This window comes from Equus quagga, chromosome 12 (genome assembly GCF_021613505.1).
Source record: "Equus quagga isolate Etosha38 chromosome 12, UCLA_HA_Equagga_1.0, whole genome shotgun sequence".
Lineage (NCBI taxonomy): Eukaryota > Metazoa > Chordata > Mammalia > Perissodactyla > Equidae > Equus > Equus quagga.
In genome coordinates this window covers 10,761,191-10,783,332 of record NC_060278.1, presented here as the reverse complement: position 1 = coordinate 10,783,332, position 22,142 = coordinate 10,761,191, and the positions used below count along the sequence as shown (strand labels likewise).

The 22,142-nt window shown below is 42.6% G+C and overlaps 1 protein-coding gene across 19 annotated transcripts in view; it reads left to right on the top strand.

Moving 5' to 3' along the window:
- KIAA1217 (KIAA1217 ortholog) overlaps positions 1-22,142 on the top strand; it is a 292,914-nt gene that overhangs the window by 212,690 nt on the left and 58,082 nt on the right. For 17 of the 19 annotated variants that reach the window (XM_046678956.1, XM_046678938.1, XM_046678947.1 and 14 more), the window contains one exon: positions 14,437-15,269. In XM_046678956.1, coding sequence (XP_046534912.1) covers positions 14,437-15,269 — 833 coding nt within the window. Of the gene's footprint in view, positions 1-8,997; positions 9,121-9,694; positions 9,950-14,436; positions 15,270-22,142 lie in introns of those variants that run through there. The other 2 variants (XM_046678955.1, XM_046678953.1) reach the window with 2 other exon arrangements.

Sequence of the window (22,142 nt, the reverse complement as noted above, 5' to 3'; positions counted from 1 at the left end):
GTCGGATACGTTCATTACGATGAGGTCTAGTACTGTTCCTTGCACTCACTTCCCAGGAGGGAGGTGAATGAATAGAACATTCCGTCGGTGGTTGATCCCTTGCAATAGGGACGGAGGGAACATTCTAGATACAGATCCACAAAGTGGATACCATTTTTGCTTGCCTTTAAAAGACAATCTAAAAATATATTTCCTAGCAGCTGTGTAACTGCAAAACAAAAAAATCTGCTCCACTGCAGTGCAAATTACTCACTGGGTTCAGATCTTAATGCTTCAGAAATTTGCTGCAGATTTTACTGTATATATTTAGACCAAGGAGCCTATTAGCTTGCGATCTCTGAGAGCCACTGCATTCTCATGAAAATGAGAAATGTGCCACTGTTGGCAACCTTAGGCTATAATTATGTTAATCTGACCATTTTAAGACTGAAATATGTTGTTTTAAAATGTTTCTGTGTTTTTATTATTCATAACAATGATCTGAAGAAATTTAGTGAAATGCTAATAAGTTTCTATTCAGTATCACTTTGTGACTAGAGCATAAAAATGAGCCAAATGTGGTATTTTGATATTTTTAATTTTGGCAGAGAATTTTTATCTACAGTTATGTACTCATATATAGAGAGAGCATCTTAATAATATAAAAACTACCCAAATAATATTTTTATATTTTAAGTGTAGATATAGTGAATGTATGTGCAAGGCCATCTCAGCATACATGTTCAATAACAAAACATTTTTACATTGGCATTAAATCACCACATTTTGCTATACTCAAAAAAGCCAAAAATTTATTTTTTGAGCAATACTGCGAGATTAATGTTTTTTTAATCAATAACTATCCTAAAGCATGCAGATCCCCGTTTTGCATACAAATGTGGGACTGGACTAGAAAGGACTATATAGTTGAAGTTCTGGGAGCATCTAAACCCTTGTCTTTAGCTGATTGGTCCAGCCTGCTCCTCACCAACAAACACTTTCATTCCAGCCTCAGGCAAGTGATGATGTGGATTCTCTTTTCATTCCCTAACAGAGTTTCTCCTGGGCGGTGAGATGGGAAGGGAAGGAGAATGCTCCAAAGCAGAGATGTGGATAACCGCCCATCTCATAATTTTTATAAATAATGGATATTTGAATCTACTTATCATACCAATGTAAAGTGGATGGGGAGTCTTTTATAGGGCCTGGTCTGGGTTCAGAATCACCAGTTAATTGGACAATGGGAATAAGGAAAAGCACCTTCTTGAATGTGAGTCCGTAACATATAATTGGACTTTTTTCTCAAGGATGATGTCTTTGGAATATAATACAGCATGGTGCTCTTACATTCAGAATCTCCATTCTTTCCTGAGCTCTTATCTCGAAAAGAGTGTGTCATTCTCTTCATCCTCCTATGAATATATTAAAGTAGACATTATCCATTCTATTCCTTTTGCTCTCACAATTTATTGAGTAAGCCCATGAATGCTTATTGGCGATATTTGTAATAACTCATGTGGATCACACTTTTCTGCATGCAAAGTCATGTAAGCATAATTTAGCTCATTTGATGTGCACAGCACCAGGAGGGTAAGTACAGAAGGTATTCCTGAACCAATTAGCAGCAGAATCAGAGGCTCAGAAAAGTTCAGTGGTAGGACCACAGTCACGGCCATGAGACCACAGCCGAAGAGCTCCTCAGGAGGAGAAACCAAATCCTTTCATTCATAATCCAGCGCTCCTTCCACCACACCCTACTCCTTCCTTGAGTATCGTGACTGAAGTAGAGTACTGATTGAAGAGGATGATTAAACCCTTAAAAAACAAATTGGAAACTAATTTGTAGGCTTCAGTACATTGGAGAAGAAGGTGAGAGTCTTGAGGGTCATCAGAATCCAGCCAATTTCTTGCTGCCTAATTTAACTCTTTTTGTCTGTTTATTGGCCCGTATCTTCCTGTCGTCTCTGGGAGAGATTTGTGCCCCAGTGTTGTTTTTCAGAGAAGGGAAGAAAAGTAAGAGAAAGAATAATGCAACACAGAAGAAAAGAAAATGCTAGAGGTTGGATTGGGCAGTGGGGGAAGATGGGTTCCTTGGGGTCAGCCTGGAACCTATTTCCTTTTGAAGTGAGTTGAAAGCTCTTGCTACTTGTCGTGAACTTCCAAAGGTGCTCCATAGATTACAAAGCATTTTCTTCACATGCCTGTGTGGCAGAGGATTCTTTCCTTTCAAGGGGTAGTATGCGGGGTGAAGGCAGACAGCTAGACCATGTCTGCCCCCTTGCCTGATGTGGGCATTTTGTCATATGGAACATGACTTCTTTAGGTGGAGTCACTGGGCCAGTAGCTGTCTGTTTTGTTTCTCGTGAGCTACTCAGTTTCAGGAATGCAAGGCTTCACTCGAGTGTAGGAATGCTCAAAGGCCTGGCAGTTTGTCACTGGGACGCAAGGAAGCAGATCTCGTCTCTGAGAAAGAGACTCCTGACAGTGTTGGAACCTGATGGGGAAGTAGCGACTAGCTGATGACTGGCTTAAATCCCCCGGCTGTCAGTGGAGGGCAAGGCATGATAGGGTGTGGGGAGAGAAGCTTGCCAAGCCCAGCCTTGGGGTATGCACGACTCCCAAACTAGTTGTCTTTGAGGCTGTTATTTATCCAAATAAGGAGAAGCAGTGGTTTTGATGACCATCTCAGATTTCCAAGCCATGTCCGCTGGCTGGCTGGCTGGCTGACTTGATATTTGAACTGAAAACACAAAGGTATTCCTTTGAAATGGAGCACCCTTGTGGGGCTCATGGATATCCTGGAGTCATCATTTGGAAGACAGTTTCCCCCCACATTTGTAGATAACAGTAATGTGGTCTGGTCTGTTTTACTCTTCTCTTGTGCCTCTTGCAACATTCAATACAGATGACTTTGTTCAGGTATTTCTGGACCTGATTTTAGACAGAAATAATACTGATCTTAACAGTCCTTGAACCATTGCCCTCCTTTGAAGAGTGTTCAGAGAAGGTCAGGCCTTTACACTGACTTCTTAACACTAGAGTGCAAGATCGTTCTGACTCTGTTTTTTGATTTTGGGTAAGACACTTGAAGTCTCTGAGCCCCGGTTCCTCATGTATAAAATGGGGATTATAACATTTATCTGATAGGAATAAGCTGGGGAATTAAATAAAGTAATTCTGCAAAGCATTTAGTAAATAGGAGGTCTCCACAAATATTAGTTTCCTTTTCCTATCTTCTCCTGGCAGATGTAGTTGAAAATATTTGCTGACAGAGAGATTCTAGGTAATCGTGATTGCCACTCGAAGTTTAATAGGGTCAACTTTCCAAATTATGACTTAACCAAGCCCACAGTAGAATGGAGATTTTGATGTGAGCTTACCATTTCCCTCTGGTCCCCAGAGCAGTGGTTTTCAAAGAGTGGTCCCTGGAGCAGCAGGTCAGCATCCTCTGGGGACTTGTTAGAAATGCAAACTTTCAGGCCCCACTCAAACCTGCTAAATCAAATACTCCAGGAGTGGGGCCCATTAATCTGTGTTTTAGCAAGCCCTCCAGGTGATTCCTGTGCTGAAGTTGGAGAACCTCTGCCCTAGAATAACTTGCTGGTTGGGTCCAAGGTCTATCCATTGCACCAGGGCACTTAGCACTTCCCCACCCCTTGTCTCAAAGCAGGCCTTACTTCGTGCCTGGAATACCTAAGAAAGCAAACTCTTTCTTACCTACTGAAATTCTGCTCATGATTTTTGGACTCACTTAAATCTTACCTCTTTAGAGAAGTGTTCCTCAACTCTCCCAGCCAGGAGAATCTTATTCTTCTATAGAGTCCAAGAGGATTGTTCTATTGCACTCATTTGACACTTGCCAAAGTTATTCTTGCTTCGTCGTATTTTGAATATTCATGGACCTGCCTCATTTTTCCTCCTAGATTGTAAGCTCTTCAAAGGTAGGAACTAAGTCTTACAGATCCTTTTTCCCTCATCGTCCTTGTCCCTGGGCTTTGCATACATAGCGGCTACTCAATAAATATTTCGTGGGCCCACAGAATTTTGTAATTGGAATGGGCCTTGGAGACAGTCTAGATCAGACTTGTTTATAGATAAAGAACCTGGCATTAACACCTGGACCAGAATGCAGTTTCCATAATATCCTGTTTAAGATTCTTCCTCCTTCACCATGCTCCACTGACTGCTAAGACACACCCTGAAGGGAGGCATTCGGGGCCATTGGCCTGGTCCAAACTAGCAGGTGTCCTTGTGTTCTCTGCCACAGACTCTGCTAAACCCAAGGAAAACAGATGGGTTTTCAAAGGTATATTCATTTAATTTAAAAACTGGAACCTTTTAGATTCTATCATAACTCGTGAGACCTGGGAAAGTTCACGAACCCATCTAACTATACAACAAATGTCATCCATTCCCAGTCTTACACGAGAGAGTTCTCCGAGCTCACACACTCAATATACTTGGGATACCCATGGAACTTTTTTTGGTTTTAAAAGTTGCTGTTAAGAGGAGAACAAGTGGCTCTTCTGAACCCAGGAAGAACTGGCGCAAGGGCTGTTTTGACCTGGCTCTCCATCACTGTTTTTTCATGTTTATTTTGAGGGAAAATTGAACTTGGTGGATTTGTTGAATTATTGTCCTTCACTGTTATCCTCTGGGGCTCTTTCCTCATACAACCTTTTCTTCATTTGACAGATTAGCTAATATTGTTCAGCCAAGGATCAAAATAATGGCATAACTAAAAAAGCTTTCATCAGAAGCCATCCATAAAATTCCCTTTAAAATTGGCTCTGCTGACATAGCTCAACATGTGTTGTGTGTTTGTTCTATTATTTGGTAATGGAACCAGCACATATTCTACTCCAGTCGATAGGAAAACAGAGCAGAATGCAGGCAATGGGATGATTCCAGGAGGAGGGCCATAATTATGACCCTGGTCCACAGAGTTGGTTCCAGAAAAGTTGTAAGGAAAAAAAGAGAAGAGGTACAGGGAGACATGAGCCAGGCCTGAAGGGGTTAACGCCATCTGGGAACACTTGGTGTTAACAAGCTGAGATGGCTGGAAGTGTGGTGAGAAAGGGGTTGATGAGAGGAATGAGAGTCCTGAGATTTGAGTAGCTACATTGTAAGACAACAGTGACAGATTAAGAATAAAAGACCATTTGTTTTCCAACGTGGCATCTAGCATTCATCAGTGTGTTTAGCATCATTTTTTCCAATGGTCTCTGAAAATTTTCTATCCTTTAAGCTGCAAGTGTAGAGCCTAAAATTCTAAATAGAGCATTATCAATTTGTTGTTTAGAGATGTTGAAGATATGTTATATCATCAACCTGAATTTTTTTTAATTCTTACATTATTATGATCATCCTAAAACTATATAATGTTGTAGCAACTTTTTTCACTTACAACGTAATCAACTTGCTCGGTTTCCATAATAAAGGTAAGAGGAGCATAGGGCACAGGGACAGAGATGTCAGTGATTCATGCATCTCTGAGAGGTGTGGTCCCAGGAATGTCACCCAGTAGCAGGATTGTGGTCATAATGGTAAGGAGTGTTAAGCAGATAAGGCCCGGATATTTTATCCTATAAGTAATCTCGTGTCTGTGATGAATGAAAACATATGTGTGTATATACATATTTACACATATATAACTAGTGATGTCATGATATCTATATAGTGATAATTAATTAGTGATACATAATATATAAATATATGTAAGTATAATATATATAAGAATAATATATACTAATATGTGTATTGTTAAATATAACGTATAACTAGTTATATAACTAATTTCAAAGTGAGAAGATAAATACTTAATAGTTAAGGCAAGAGAGTATCTGAATAATTAGATCCTAAGCCCACTGAGATGTCCCAGTTACTCTTTTCCTTTGCTGTGAAAATCTAGGCCTGTGAGTAAAGCAAGCGAGAGATCTCTCAAATAGAGTTCACCATGCTGAAGGTCAAAATCAAGCCAGTAACCCCCTCAGTCATCCCCGTTGGGAAGGCCTTGGGAGCACGACTCCTCTCAGAGCAGCTCCCCGCGTCCTGGAGGACCCGAGATTTCACACTTCCATGGTGAAGGAGACAGTGACACAGTGGCCAGGCTGTGTCTTCTTGCTGCTTCACTACTTAGTAGCTTCGTGAAGTTGGGCGAGGTTCCTAACTCCTTACATTTGCATGTCCTAACCATTCAAATGGGTATAGTAACACCCAACTGTGTATCCCACGGAGTTCTGAGACCCATGAAATAAAACCACAATTGAAAGCACCGTGTAAACTGCAAACTGCTGGATGACTAGTCTGTGTGTGTGAGTGTGTGTGTGGGTATAGCCATCTAAAATCCTTTGTAAAATAAGAAATGTTGTAAATACATAAAGCAATATATTATATGCCACGGTATGGACGTTGACAAGTTAAATAGCAGTTTATAAAAAGAAAAAGAAAATCTAAGGCAATAAAAAGTTATATTTGAGTGACAGAGATGGCTCACTACTAACAGCCAATCTAGAAACACCAAAAGGGAGTCACCTAGAAAAGAATAGTGTCCGTCCAGGAAATGAGTGGATGTGCGGAGACAGAGATAAGTAATGAGGAGTTATTTGTACCATCTGTTGCAAATGGTAGAAAGAAGATATTATTTTATAAGCTGTAACTATTTTAGGTACAAAAGGAGGCTGACCTTGGCCTGGATAATACATGAGTATCCCAATAGAAGATTGAGTGGACATAGAGAAGGACATTTTTCTTTTATCTGTCCTGCAACTTCACACAGTTACTGATTGTGGCTTGGAAGTTAAATGATTTATTTAATGTTACTTCGTTATTCTGTTCTGGACTGAAATCTTTAATCACCATTGGGCATAGTGCTAAGTCAGCCAGGTCTGGTACGGGGAGAGCTCAGCAGAGTCCGCCATGTCAAAATACTTGTGGAAATAACGCTCATCTTAAATATAGCTATAAGCTAACCACTGAAGGGACCATCTCTTTCCTGAGAATTAAATAGTTTTGGCAACAGTCTGTCTGTCTCATGTCTGGGAGACATTCCATTTACGATCAAATGAAACATTAATAGGTTCGCTGAGACCTCACAAATGACCGTCTTTCCAATTTTAACAAGGTAAGCAAGATGAATTTAAAATTTTTCCAGTATCATAATCACTTCCCTTCACAATATCATCTTCATGTTTATAAGCACATTTTAGATTTTCTTTTAGCATATGTAATTTTCTTAAAGCCAATAAAGAAATGAATAAGAAAGGGGAAATTGTGATAAATTTCACAAGACTCTTAGCCTTACCAGAGCATAAAAATGATTTCCTCTTGAGGTAATGCTGCGTATTTACTAGCATGTCCTTTCTTAGTACTAACTCAAAAGAAATAAATGGCTTCCACTTCACTTATAGTGCCAGTCCATGAAAGGAAGAAGAAGAATGAATAGTGGGACATTGACTACACTCCTGGGAAGGACTAGTTCACAAAGGGTCTAGCATCATCCCCAGGAAGGCCAGGCTGAGGAGGAGCTGGTGAAGAAGGGAAACCAGAGCGTGGGGTGTCAGTGACTGGGCACACCCAGAGTGAGCCAAACTTTGTGATGAGGTAGCCTGAATGAGCTGTTCCCTGAAGAGCAGGAGCCACTCAGGTGAAGCCCAGGTCCTGTACGACACCAAGATGTTCTTCAGATTAGCTTACCTAAGCCTTAAGATAGGGAACCTCCCTTCTTTCTTGGGTGAGCTGCATGCTTCTTCCTAGAATGTTTAACTCATCCTGATTCACGGCAGGATTGGACCAGCTTCCAACTCCTGAGAGGGAATGACTGCTCTAGTCATGACAAAGCCATGCGTGTACTCTCTAGACGGTGCCCTGCAGCCTTTTGAAAGTGAAAGGAAATTGCTGTGAACATGGCCGGAAGGAAGAGATGGGGAGGTAAACCAAGGTGGGAGGTCACCTTGCACCCACCGACTCGCGTGGTAGCAGAGTCCACAGAAGCCACCTGTCTCTAAAGCAGCTGATGTGTGGAGCAGGGCGTGAATCACTGAGCCAGACAACAGCGAGAGCTCAGTGCTTCTGTTTTCTGGGGGGCCGCCAGCCCAGACACTTCACCTTCCTTCACTCTTACAAGCTGTCCTGCAGGTGTGAAGAGCAGGTAAGTCAGTACAGGAACCGTGCTACTTAGGACATCTTAGGCCATAAATCAGGGTCTCAGGGGTTGTAGTAGGGGTGGAATCATAGCTTAATCAGACAAGGATGACCAACCCTCCATCCCCTTCCTGGAAAGCATGCATTTGACTGAAGAAAAAAACCCGCCAAATGTATCCCAGAGGCGCCAGGGCCCCCAGTGTGTGCCTGCCATACTCCGGTGAGAAATAACAAACTCTCGCTGATTCGATTAAAAATCCAAACAAGGGTTTTCGCATTCCTTCTGCTCCTTTCTGACCTCTTAGGTGGCATCTGTTGTAACCACTTCACCCAAAAGTTGTTTCTAATGAGACATCTTAGGAGGGTGGCGATGTCATGTGCCCCGTTTTCTCCCTCTTTTAAGAACCACAAAGTGTTGAGATGGCAGTAAACAGTTTTTTTAGAAAGCCTGCAACGCTGACTGGATTTGAACTTGAGACGTCATGGAATTCTTTTGGTCAACAAGAACAACCTCTAAAAGCCTTAAAATGTTTGAAAAATGCACAGGCTGCCCAGAGCGTGGTCGTGGGGTGTGGCGAGAGGCCAGCGGGGCTTCCAGCCCAGCATTTTGGCTGACTTGTTTCTGAATTCCCACTTGGAAAGCTTTCTGTTCCACTCGCTCCCCGAGGGCTCAGAAAGCATGATGGTGATGGAACAGAGCCTAGCTGGGAGCTGAGGAAATGCTTCCTTTCTCCCTCGCCTTTTGTTAGTGATGTGTTAATACCTGTCCTCCCTGGAGCGTGGCACAAGCCACTTCTTGTTGGAATGCACGCCTCCTTGTGCCTGGTCCCCTGGAAGAGAATAGCTGCGTTGACAGCGGTTGCCCACGGAGTTCTCTGGAGACTGCCCTGGCCTGCTCCTCCATCTTGTTGAGGGTGGGGCAGAAGGGCTCCAGTTTCCTTCTTGAATGCCCTCTGCGTAGCATTGGCTGGCCCTCTCTCTCCTTCCCTCTTCTTTCAGGTATGTTTTCCAGTTGCTAGCCTGGTGCTGTGCAGGGCTGATTAATGGCTGCTACCCGAGGTTCAGCTTGGTAAAACCAACCTGGTTAATTAATAGACAGCCTCCTTGTTTTCCCTCTGGGGTTATAAACCAGGGGAAGAGGCTCACATTTCCGTCACTTGCCAATCCACAGACTTGCAAAGTCTGGCAGCAGAGTGGGTTTTGGGGGCTGGTCCGTCTAGGTTTTCCAGCAGCGAGCACCCTTCCTCCACAGAACACTGATCTGAGAGTTGGTTCCGGGGGGTAATTAGCATGTTGGGTTTCCCGATAGTTTCGTTGGTGGCTGGTTGTTGGTTTGTTACAGTGATCCTGTTTGCTTTAGTAAAATCTATTTTGTCCTGTTTCTTTCATTGTTAACCCATTTACCTTGGCCTCTCAGAGTTCGTTCATTGGTGTGTGTTTTCCGTGTAAGCAATTGTTAAAGGACTGAGTCACCCTGAGTAGCCTGTGGTTGGATGTGGGCTGAGGTTATTCAGTGACTAATTTCCAAGGGGAGGAGAAATTGGCTTATCATGGGGAGGACTACTTTTTATCCATGCCCGTGGCAGCTTTGCTCAGAAGACTGGGTAAAACAAAATGGTCTTTACTGGTTGAGAACACTCAAGCTGGGGAACATTTTAGGATCTGTGTCCTTTGTCATTTCTTCTCTGAAGAGAAAGCTGTGTAAAATATCCAAGAGTGGAACTGAGGATTTAGATGGAGCCAGCAAACAAAGGAGTCGCGTAATTGGGAACTGAGCCAATGTGCTTTTTCACGGAATTAGTTATACAGGTGATTTCCTTGAGAAAAAGTAAGTGGCTTTAATTCTTTGAGGACGAAAGAACCTCATAAGAATACTTTTCAGTTTTGTCCGATTACTTCATTGTGTGGTCTGATTGAGTGGTATGTTTACAAATTCTAGACTCGGAAGGGTGGGGTTTGAAATACAATCAACTGTACGTAATACTCCCTTTCCACAAAGAATACATATATATTTTAAATGCTCCACAAAAGGACACGATTACATGAGAGAGTTTCCCAAAATGATTTGAAAGAAACATTTTTCGTGCTAGATTTTTTCCAGAAACAGTTTTAAGATTTTTTCCCCCTCTTATATTCAAGAAGCTTCTAAATGAGTATTATTTGGTTTAACTTACAGTGTTTGGGGGAACTGAAATATAGATATATATGTTAGGATTCCTAACTCACACTTTAAGTAATTCATTTGAAACTACCCCAGATTTTTTCTGGTCTTTGGGAAGTACAAGCTAAACAGCTTACTGAACTATGTGCTGTGGCCAGAGACAGCAGCCTCTCAGCTGGGGCCATGGTACTCAGGCTCTGGAAGAAACTACGCTGTTCACAAGAACTGGAAGGACTCAACCAAGAGACAGCACTGGTTTGGGCAGAAATGGAAAGTGGGAGAGATGATACCCAACCAAGTAGATGAGCAGTGGAGAATAGCCCTGTTCACTCATTGCCAATAGATACAGTGCAGATAAATGAACATTTTCTTTGTCTAGGCCGAGGTGCAGGCCAATAAATCACCATGTTGTATTCTGGTAGGGTGTTAAAAGAACCTTTATTTTTGTGTTTAGGTCTTTTCTTGCTGTAAAATGAAGTTTGTTAAAGCTCACGTAAAGACATTTGTGTTGAAATCTTCTGGGGCAAAAGTGTCGATGATATAACATATCCAGATACTTTTAACTTCCTAAGAGAAATGAGATAATAGAGAAGATTAGTGGCATCAGAGAGGTTGGTGGGAGAATGAGGGACTTAGATATATTAAGCTGAATAGCAACTGTATGTATGTGTTTTGCTTATTTATTTTACCTTTAAAGTTTAATATAGTTTTCTCTTAAATGGTCTGACTTTGAGTGCTAATGCAAGAAAAATCCAGTATGTGTTTAATGCCATTTCTTTGCTTATTCATCAAAAAATAGTTAAAATCAAAACAAAACTGTGTACGTGCCTGATTCTAGGAAAATATCTCCATGGAAAGAACATTAAAGGCTTGGATTTTTTAAAACTATGAATTATCGAATCTTCGTCATCATTTGGGTTCAGTCAATCAGACCATGAGTACCTCTCGGAGTACATAACATCTCCTTGTGCTGCAGTAGCAAGCTGCTTCCTTGGGAGGTCTCGCTGAAGACTTGGAAAAGATTCTCTCTTGGCACCCCATCATACCTTCCACCTCATCCCAAGAGTGAATTGTCTTTGGTTGATCCATATCCTTTAGTGTGTGAATCCAACTTATCTCACTTTAAGAGTTCATTCTAGTTGTAGGTTTAAAACATTTTCCCACTGTATAATGGGAACATCATGTCATTCTCTTCTTCGGCTCTATGTAGAGCTGAAGATGGAATTATCAGGGTTCTTTTTAAAACTCAGTCTTGGAGAGTCAGTCGATAGCTTGGCAAGCCAATGTAATAATTCTGCCAAAAGCTTCCAACCTCTAAATCACCCATACTGACGGAGACATTCAACCTTAGATTACCCGTTCTGTCACTGCTGAATGCTTGTATTCACCTCCACTGTGGGTAACTCAGGAGGACAATGATTCTTTCAGTGACCCTGTTGAATGATGGCAAGATTATTTTGAAGTGGACAAGGCAGGGCTGATATACAGCATTACCATTAGGTACACGATGCTGATCGCTTATGGCTAGGATCCATCCTTGTTGGCTGAGGTCCCATTCTGATAGGTTGGTACTCATGTGATACTGGTTACTAGATGTTAAATATTTTGGCTGTCATCTCCATTCCCCATATGAATAGACAGCATATCAGAATTATTGTTAATTAATTGTTACGTTTCTTTCTGAATTCATTTACACCAAGAAAGTCTAATGAAATTTTTTTGTGTGTTTCATTTTAAAAGTTAGTTGTATAATGTATCCTAACCCTTTCTTTTCATATCACTAGCTATATTTTTAAAATACTTATACAGGCATGTCTGTTGTTTTAAAAGAAATTTACTCAACTTTTTGTTGATTAAAATTAATTTTGCATTTTCATTTCGTTAATATTCTGTATCCTTCTAGACAGTTCTGTACTCCTTAGAATCTTGACATCTCTTTTAATTCTCTTGCCAGAAAAAGGGGGTGTTAATTGGGATCAGGATTCCCAAATCAAGATGTAATCTGAAGCCGGATAAGGAGGGAAAAGAACAGGGAGTGGTGACTAACCTTGTCAGGATCATTGTTCATCCTAAGAGGTTTCTAGACCTTTGAAACCCTTTTTTACTTTTTTGGAATTAATAACAATAATGACAGTAGTACCTACCATTCGTTTGCACCTGATCCCCCTTGAGCACTGCGGTGTACTGTATACACAGTGGCATCTTTGAATAGATATGATGAATTTATCTTTATGTTCATTTGAGTTGATTACTGCATTGTGTGGTCTGATTGTGTGGGGCATTTGGCCAGCTATGCACTGGGACAGTCCCTCTTGTCTTTTGTGAGCTGGGTATGACCAGGGAGGCTCTGCATTGTTTACCACTCAGCCAGATCTTTCCTTTCATTGTGCCCTGCCTTGTGGAAGACAGAGTGGGAGCGGTATTTATAGAGGATCCATGTTGATCTGCTGCAAACCTTCTGAAACGCGGTTGCTCCAGCCATTCTGGAATGAGAATTGGGTATATTATCACACAGTGACCTTGGGAATGCCCTTAGATGATCAGGTCTAAGGCCCTGGGCACCTGACTCATGAGGGTGTCAAGTGAGTGAGCAGAGAGAGGAGTGCATGGGCTGGAGTGTCAGGGCTGGGCCATGTGGAGCAGACGCACCTGGATCCCAGCCTCGAGCTCGGCCTCACTTTGGATCCACAAGGGCTAGGAAATGGGGAGAGAGTCCCAGGGGTGAGGACAGCTTGAAGATATCCCAAGTTCAGTTTAGAGGGGGGAATAGACTAGCCTATGTGGTGGGAGTGTGTGTGGATGTTGGGGAGGTGGGGGTAGTGGAGATAAAATTGTGATTGCGAGTGAGGGGACTGCATACTCTGGGGTCTCCAGAAACAGCTCCCTAAAGGGGCTGAGGAGCCAATTCAATGATGCTCAGGTAATGTACCCTCAAAGGGTTCCTTTTGGTTGCTATATATTTCCACTTTGCTTGCATTTTTTAGTGCTCATTTCCATTATAAAATCCATCATAATATGTAAAACTCCTGGGTCAGGGATTCTGTGCTGCTGGATGGTTCCAGAAACAAGATAAGGAAGCTGTGGGAGTCCTGCCGGTTCTTCCCCTGATTCTCATCTAAGAGATGTACCTTCTCGAGGGCAGAGACTCTGGTGGCTTGTTTAGAGCTGTATCCTAGAATAATGCCTGGTTCTTAGCAAGTGCTGGGTAAATACTGTTTACTAAATGAATAAATTTATAGGGTAAGGAATCAGTACGTTTTCAGGCCATTGGGCTCTGTTTCATTTTCAACCTTTTCCTGTTGCATCTGCTTTTTCTTCTCTCTTCCCCCATCACCCACACTGTGGTTCTCTCAGCTGCTCATCTTGGTTCTGGTCCATTTGAGCCCACCTCCTGTCTCTTCATTTGAGCCCCTACCTCACCCACCCCCCAACCATTATGCCCTCCTTGTCTGTCACATCTCCCAAAAGTCTGATGGGAATGTGGCCTCCTGTGATAACACAAATAGAACTTGAAGAGTGGGCTTGGGAGACTCCACAATATTGAGGTCTCTATCAGGTATATTCATTTCCTGCGTTTGGTGTAACAAATTACCACAAACTTGGCTTAAAACACCACCAATTCATGATCCTACAGTCGTGAAGATCAGAAGTCCAGACTGGGTTTCACAGGCCAGTATCAAGGTATTGGCAGTGCCACAGTCCCACTGGAGAGGCTCTAGGGGAGAACGCATTTCCTTGCCCTTTCCAGCTTCTGGAAGCTGTCTGCATTCCTTGGCTCATGCTCCCCTCCTCCATCTTCAGAGTCAGTAGTGTAGCATCTTCCGGTCTCTCTCTCTCTGACCTTCTTCTGTCATCACATCTCCTTCCCTGACTCTGACCCTCCTGCAACCCTCTTTCACATATAAGGACCCTTGTGATTGCATTAGAGCCCAATCGAAGATAACCTCCTCATCTCAACATCCTTAAGAGGGGACACGTGCAAAGTCCTTTTTGCCATAAAAGGGAACATAGTTAACAGGTTCCACAGTTTAGGGTGCAGACATCTTTCAGGGGCCATTACTCAGCCTCCACATCAGGGAAGCCACTGTCACATTGAGACTTCTCTAAAAACATGAATATCAAAGTAAATTTTCTAATTACTGTTTTATTTTCAGATGCAGAGAGAAATTGTTTATGCAAGAGGAGATGGCCCTGGTGCCTCTCGACCTGGATCCACAGCTCATCCACCCCATGCCATCCCAAATTCTCCACCGTCCACTCCTGTGCCCCATTCCATGCCTCCTTCCCCATCCAGAATTCCTTATGGGGGCTCACGCCCAATGGTTGTTCCTGGCAATGCCACCATCCCCAGGGACAGACTCTCCAGCCTGCCAGTCTCCAGATCCATCTCACCCAGCCCAAGCGCCATTTTGGAAAGAAGAGATGTAAAGCCAGATGAAGACATGAGCGGCAAGAACATTGCAATGTACCGAAATGAGGGCTTCTACCCTGAACCTTACCTTTATCATGAGGGGCGGATGAGCATCGCCTCTTCCCACGGCGGGCACCCGCTGGATGTCCCTGATCACATCATCGCATATCACCGCACAGCTATTCGGTCAGCGAGTGCGTACTGCAACCCTACCTTGCAAGCAGAAATGCAGATGGAGCAGTCACTGTACAGACAGAAATCAAGGAAATATCCAGATAGCCACTTGCCTACCCTGGGCTCCAAAACGCCCCCTTCCTCTCCCCACCGAGTCAGTGACCTGAGGATGGTAGATATGCATGCTCACCATAACGCCCATGGGCCCCCTCTCACCATGCAGCCAGACCGGGTCTCGCCAAGCCGCCAGGCCTTCAAGAAGGAGCCAGGCACCTTGGTGTATATTGAAAAGCCACGGACCACCCCAGGATTATCTGGCATTGTGGACCTCGGCCCTCCTCTCGTTGAGAAGCAGGTGTTTGCTTACAGCACCGCCACAATCCCCAAAGACAGAGAGACCAGGTAAGGTGGGCAGGGTGGCCGGGGCTGATCTGTGCCTGTGTGTCGTCAAGGGCTGCTCTTCAGAGGTCAGACCAAGAGAAGAGATGTCAGCTGAGCACCAGCCTTGTGCAGTGTGCCCTGTGGGTGCTGCTGAGGGCATAGAGGAGGATCAAAGGTCATCCTTGTCCTCAGAGAGTCTCGAAATTGGTGGTGGTCAAGTGAGGCAGACCAATAGCTGTGCTAAGGGAGGGCAGACACACCAGCAAAAGTGGTCAGGGTGTGCCTCCGGAGCATGCCTCTAACAGCATCATCGTTGGTATAAATCTGAATAATTCAGAAGAAAATTCTGATTAGCAGAAACCATTCTGACAGATGGAGCAAGAGCTTATAGTAGGGGCCGGCCCGTGGCCAAGTGGTTAAGTTTGTGCGCTCCGATTCGGCGGCCTGGGTTTTACCAGTTCAGATCCTAGGCGTGCACGTGCTGAGGCAGGTGTCCCACATAGAGGAACTAGAATGACCTACAACTAGGATATACAACTACGTACTGGGGCTTTGGGGAGAAAAAAAAAAAAGAGGAAGATTGGCAACAAATGTTAGCTTGGAGTCATTCTTCCTCAACAAAAAAAAGCATACCTTAAAAAAAAGAGAGAGCTTATAATTATTGATCTGCCATTGAAAATAAGGAGTGAGTGGTTCAAGTTTTAACTGTTTGAAATGGCAATTTGTGTTTTTCCTTGTGGAGTACAATGGTGTTTTCTCATCTGGTTTTGGAAAATGGCAAGAATGTGTCACTGTCTTGTCATCTAGGGTGATAAAAAACGCGAATTTGCATAAAGATAGGACGGTTTTAATACTCATTCAGGAGTGGTTCTGTGGCCAGCAAAAATTTTTTAGTGAATGAGACACTCTCAATATTTAAATTTCTTTTTTAATATGCATGTTTTTATAATTTACCAGCCCACAACCTTCCTACTGTGTCTTAAAAACCCTCCAGGGGCCAGCCCTGTGGCCGAGTGGTTAAGTGTGCGCATTCCACTTCAGCAGCCAGGGGTTTCGGTGGTTCGAATCCTGGGGGCCGACATGGCACCTCTCATCACGCCATGCTGGGGCAGCGTCCCACATGCCACAACCAGGAGGACCTACAACTAGAATACACAGCTATGCACTCGGGGGCTTTGGGGAGAAGAAGAAGAAAAAGAAGACTGGCAACAGTTGTTAGCTCAGGTGCCGATATTTAAAAAAAAAACCTCCAAAGTTCCTTTAATAATAGAAAAGCTAATTTTGATAAACGGGATTTCTCTTGCCTGAACTGGTTGAAAGAAGTCAACATAATAATTATAATCATAAAAATCTAGTCAAAGAAATTGAGTCCAAAAGAGGTTAAGAATTTTACCTGTTGTCATATATGAATTCAGAAGGCATGTGAAACATAAGATTCAGATATTCAGTTTTTAAGCACCTTATTACAACCACTGTCTCCTGCTTCTCACCAAAAATGATAATATCCCTTACTGTAATCATAACTTTATTTTAAAAAGGCCAAAATTGTGGCCGGAATGTGAATCATCTGTCTTACTTTTTTCCACACAAATCAGAAAGTCTTGTTTTCATGAGCAGGATTTTATCGTGAAAGGGCCATCTCTCCTTATCCGTTCAGTCAACAGCAAAAAGATTCCAGGAGGATGGAAAGAGAATGAACATGGAAGTTTGGGGTCAGTGATGCAACAATGAATTCTAACCCTCTCACACAGCTAAAAAAACAGCAACGGTGACTGGCTTGATGATTAGGACCGAGAAATGGATTGGAAACTGGTATTCATTCTCTTCTTTCCAAAGGCCTTAGAGGGAAATTCTAAGACTCAAAGAAAGACGCTTCTCATGAGCACAGACAGCTGAGGGGTGTGGGATAAACACTGAGGCTCCTTGGAACAGACTAGTGTCACAGCTAGAGGGAAATCTACCAACACCCGCCTTAAGGCTTGGAAGCTTGTGCCCTGTGCTTCAAAGAAAGGGTAACACTTCTGCTGTCGTGGGCTGTGAGGGGCTGGTCGGGGAATGTGTGTCACTGAGAGGGTTAGTGTGTCACTAATGTCTTAGAGTCATGAGGATTTGGTCCAGGAAACAATAAAAACTATCCATCTCTAGGATATGATGTTGACGGCCAGAATCCATCCTCCCCACTGTCCCCACCCACCCCCACGCTGACCCACCTTGTAGGTAGAAGAGGATTGAGAGCTTGATTCTGCCCTGGGTCATATGAAGCTATTTCTACTCTGCTGGTTTCTAGGCACATCTTGGCCAGTGATGGTGTCTGACTTCTTTTCCTAGCTCAGGGTCGTATGTGCAGTTGCCACACATATGTAACTTAATGAACATCATTAAACCCAGCTTTTCATGGGATCTGGTTATGGGAGAAAACAAAATGAAGGAACCCTCTGCTTGCAAGTGGAATCTTCTAGATATCACTCTCTGATTAAAGTCTTGAAGAATTTTAGCTTTAAATAGCATCACTGTTCTTTCAAGGCTTCCATTTCCTTTTTGAAAAGGATTTGCCGCCCTCAGAGATTTCCATTTTACTGAAGCTCAGAAAATTCTATGGATTTCTGTTTTGCATATTAAGAATCCTTTTTAGGAAATCCAAATTATCTCATTTCTAGTATTAAAAAAATTGACTAAAAAGGTTCATGTTCACCTAAAATATACTGTCATTATCACTACCGTATTCTGACATATGATTGTAATTATGAATGTAATTTTACATGTTCACGTATTTTCATGCCCCGTAATGTGAAATAGCAGAGGAAGAATTTTATCTCTCACGTCTTGCCCAGGTGATTCCTCACCTTTTAATCAGCTTATCTCCAGAGGGTGGAATTGGAGGGCAGTGCTGGCTCGATTTCCCTTCTTCTGTAGCCCTACACACACACACACACACACACACACACACACGCACGCACGCACACACCTCTCTTCATTTAGAGTTGCTGTTCCTGAAAGACCTAAACATCCCCACTAACTCAACCCAGGCACATGACAAATGTGTGTATAGAATGATTCTCCAATAAAAAGAACTTGAGTCTGGAAGTGTGGTTATCAGCCCTGCCGTCCATCACTTCATTGTTACCTAGATAGATAAGAATGTAGGACAAAGGAGCAAGTGCCATGCTGCCTGGGTACTGCTGGGGAATATTAGAAGAAGAAGAAGAAGGTTGATGGTAGCTATCATTTATTGAGAACCTTTTTATGAGCTAAACACTGTGTTAAGTAGTTTTCATCCATCATGTGATATGATCCTCATGATGACCCAGTGAGTTATGTTCTATCATCATCCTCATTTTACAGATGCAGAAATGTAGCTCAGAGAGGTTAAGTAACTTGCCCAAGGTCACAAAGCCAGTAAGTAACAGAGAATGTCCAGGTCCCTTAAGGAATCCATACTTTTTACCAGTGTGCAATATTCTGCCTGATGAGTGAGAACCGTGAGCCATACCACCCAGCAGAGAAGTAAATTCAGGAGTGAATTCTGAGCATTTCAACCAAAATTCTTAAAAAATTGTTTCAGGACTGGATGCAAAGTAACTGCCCCTGGAGATGTTTACGATCTTAAACATGGTAGAATTTGCATAATTATGCTGCTAATTTTATACATGTCGTTTAAAATATAACTGCCTTAGCTAGTATATTAGCACAATTATGCAGATATAGGGAAAGAAATAAGAGAACATTCTTGGTAGATTTTATTTTCAAAAAATGAGTGAAGACTGTCGGACAAAATCTTTTAAAATGAGAATTCCAGAAACAATTATTGAAGCACAAGATTATAGTGCATTGCCTCACCTATACCATGATGCTATTTTAGAAATATTTGATCCATGTAAGTGTTTTCAAAGAGTCTTCAACTCCTAAAAGTCTAACTTCGTGAGTACAGGGCCCTATAAAGTGCTAAACCAATTTCTGTGGCAATTTTATAATATTAAAAAGCAAATCTGAGAGTGCTTTTTATATGAAACGCTCAAGTGGAATTTTACATCTGAGCTGTGAGGCTACAGGAACACAGGAGGGAGACTGAGAAATCCATAGTGATACTTTCTTATGGGCACTGCTGGGTTCATGTGCTGTTCAGAAGGGCACGTCTATGAAATAGTCCAAATAATTGCAAGATGTGCAAAATCAGAGAGCAAAATTCTTCCTTTCCCATCTGTACTTAGGAAACTTCCAACGTAGCTTTTTTTTGTTGAGGGAACATGATTTTATAAAAGCTCTATTGACTTGAAGAGTTAAAGGTGAGGTAATTTCATCTTGATTCTTTTATTTAGCCATGTACCTTAATCTAAAGAATTTGACCTCTATTTTCTTATAAAGACGCTTCCACAAAGCATCTAGTGATGACAAATTGTATATAGACGATCTGGAAAAGATGATGTATATGGTAGAACATGTGTGATGGTAGGGCTGTCTACCCAAGGTGGCCATGGACTTGGGCTACAGCAGCAGATGTTGGCTTTCAGGATAGCAATTCTCCTGTCTGAACTTCTAGAAAGAAAATGATCTTGAGTGACGAGGTGGCTTTACCCAGATGACTTCCCTTCAGCTGGGACTCCAAGAAAAGAATGGATCCATGTGACTGTGAAGGACTGCCAAGGGAGACGTTGTGTGACAGATGACTTAGTGCATGAGGTTCCGTCTTCCCTGGGTTATAAAATTACTTCATTAAACAGCATCACTCTATCTATGCATGGAGCATAAAACGGCCCTTAAGAATTGTAAAATTCTAGGACATTTATGTTTTGCTTTTTCCTGTTTAGAGTTTGGATCATATAATGTAAAATATCTTTACTGAAATAACTTTTAAAATTCAAGGGTACTCATTGCCAAGTGTCTAATAGCTCTCCTTCCAAATATATAACAGATTCTTCCAAATGTAATATTTGCAAGACATGGTAAATGAATTGAGATCGTATTTTTACACTATTCTGCACCTACGGTAGCTAAATTCAACACACTAGTCAAGAATCCACTGGGGAGCCAGTTCTTGCCCTTTCTGGGCATATATATCTGGAGAAAGAGAAGCCACATGAGATCTCACTGTGATTTCTAAGGCATCACAGACTTAGAGGAAGAATCCTTGCCTTGGGCCAATCAGAAAGAAAGAGAAAGAAAACTTCTGTGTACAGGAGGAAGCCTGCATGGTAACTGGTAGCTTGTGTCTGTTCTTAATCATTTGACATCACTTTCTCATTTTATGAGGATTACGTGTTATTGTGTTGGTAGCTTCCAGGGGGGAAATACATCCTGGGTTTAACAGTTGATTGAGTGAAAGTTGAAATTCAGATTTATGTCCTTTAAAAATGTTCACAGTGACTGGCAGACCATTGAAGATTGTCTAAACTATGCTTTATTCTGCCAGAGAGGTGAGTCTGAATGATTAAAATAGAAGGATTAATTTTTCTCCTTTTTCTGCATGTGTAGTCAAAAGTGAGCTACATCAGAGATCTCCTAAGTAGTTGGACTTGGGATCTTTCTAGAGCAAGGTTTCTTAATTTCTTCACTATTGATATTTTGGGCCCAATAATTTCTTGTAGGGGGAGTGCTCTCCTGTGCATTGTAGGATATTTAGTGGCATCTCCAGCCTCTACCCCACTAGGTGCCAGGAGCCAACTACACTCCTCTAACCCTACCCCAGTCAGGACAACCAAAAACAGCTCCAGATGTTGTCAGATGCCCCCCAAGGGGCAAACGTCCCTGGTTGAGAAACACTGTTCTAAAAGAAATGTGGACTTTTTCTACTTAATGAAGCAGAGAAACGAAAGAATGCCCCACGCTCAAGGAATGTAAATTGTGACATTCTTAAAACATGGATCTTGACAATTATCACCTCAGTTCCGCCCTTGACCTCTCGATAAAGCAACTTCATCATCGTTAGAATTTGCTGTTAGTACCTTCGGTTCATCAGTCTGTGATCAGTCATTTATTGAGAGGCAATAACGTGCAGCGTTAGGAACGTGGGCTCCAGAACCAGACTACCTGGGTTCAAATCCTGATTGTAACACTTGCTACCAGTTGGGACCTGTGGCAAATTGCTGAATCTTTCTCTGCCTCAGTTTTCTCGTCTGTAAAATAGGGACAATAATAACGTCTGCCTCACCAGATGGAACAACTCATTGCAGTTAAGTGCCTTGTGCCAGGTCTGCCACATAGGAAGCATGCTCTACTACATGCCACTAAACAGAGCGAGTAATGCCCGGAGATGGCTGGGACAAAGGACTGTGCCTGAAGAAGCAGGAGACAAATCGTTGACTATAATACCAGGAAGAACATAAAGCAGGTGGGGGTGTGGGAGAGACTAAAACTCAGTGTGAACAGAGAATGGAATCAGCCGGGCTTAATGATCCAAATTAGGATGTTTAGAATATCAAAGCCACTTTTCAGTCCACTTCCGGAGAGCAGTCAGGGTGGCCCCTCTTCTTGGGTCAAGGAGCAAAAAGACAAGCTGGGGGGCTGGCCCCGTGGCCGAGTGGTTAAGTTCGCGCGCTCCGCTGCAGGCGGTCCAGTGTTTCGTTGGTTCGAATCCTGGGCGCGGACATGGCACTGCTCGTCAGACCACGCTGAGGCAGCGTCCCACATGCCACAACTAGAAGAACCCACAACGAAGAATACACAACTATGTACCGGGGGGCTTTGGGGAGAAAAAGGGGAAAAAAAAATAAAATCTTTTAAAAAAAAAAAGAATAGAGTTTAAAAAAAAAAAAAAAAGACAAGCTGGGATTAGGGCATCCTTTTAAAATTGCACCTGAGCTAGATGATTGAGGAGAAAGACACCTAACCAGGTAGAGTCGAAACTGCCAAGTGATCTGTTTTGATGCCTAATAGTGCCTGACTGGTTCGGCTGTTGTC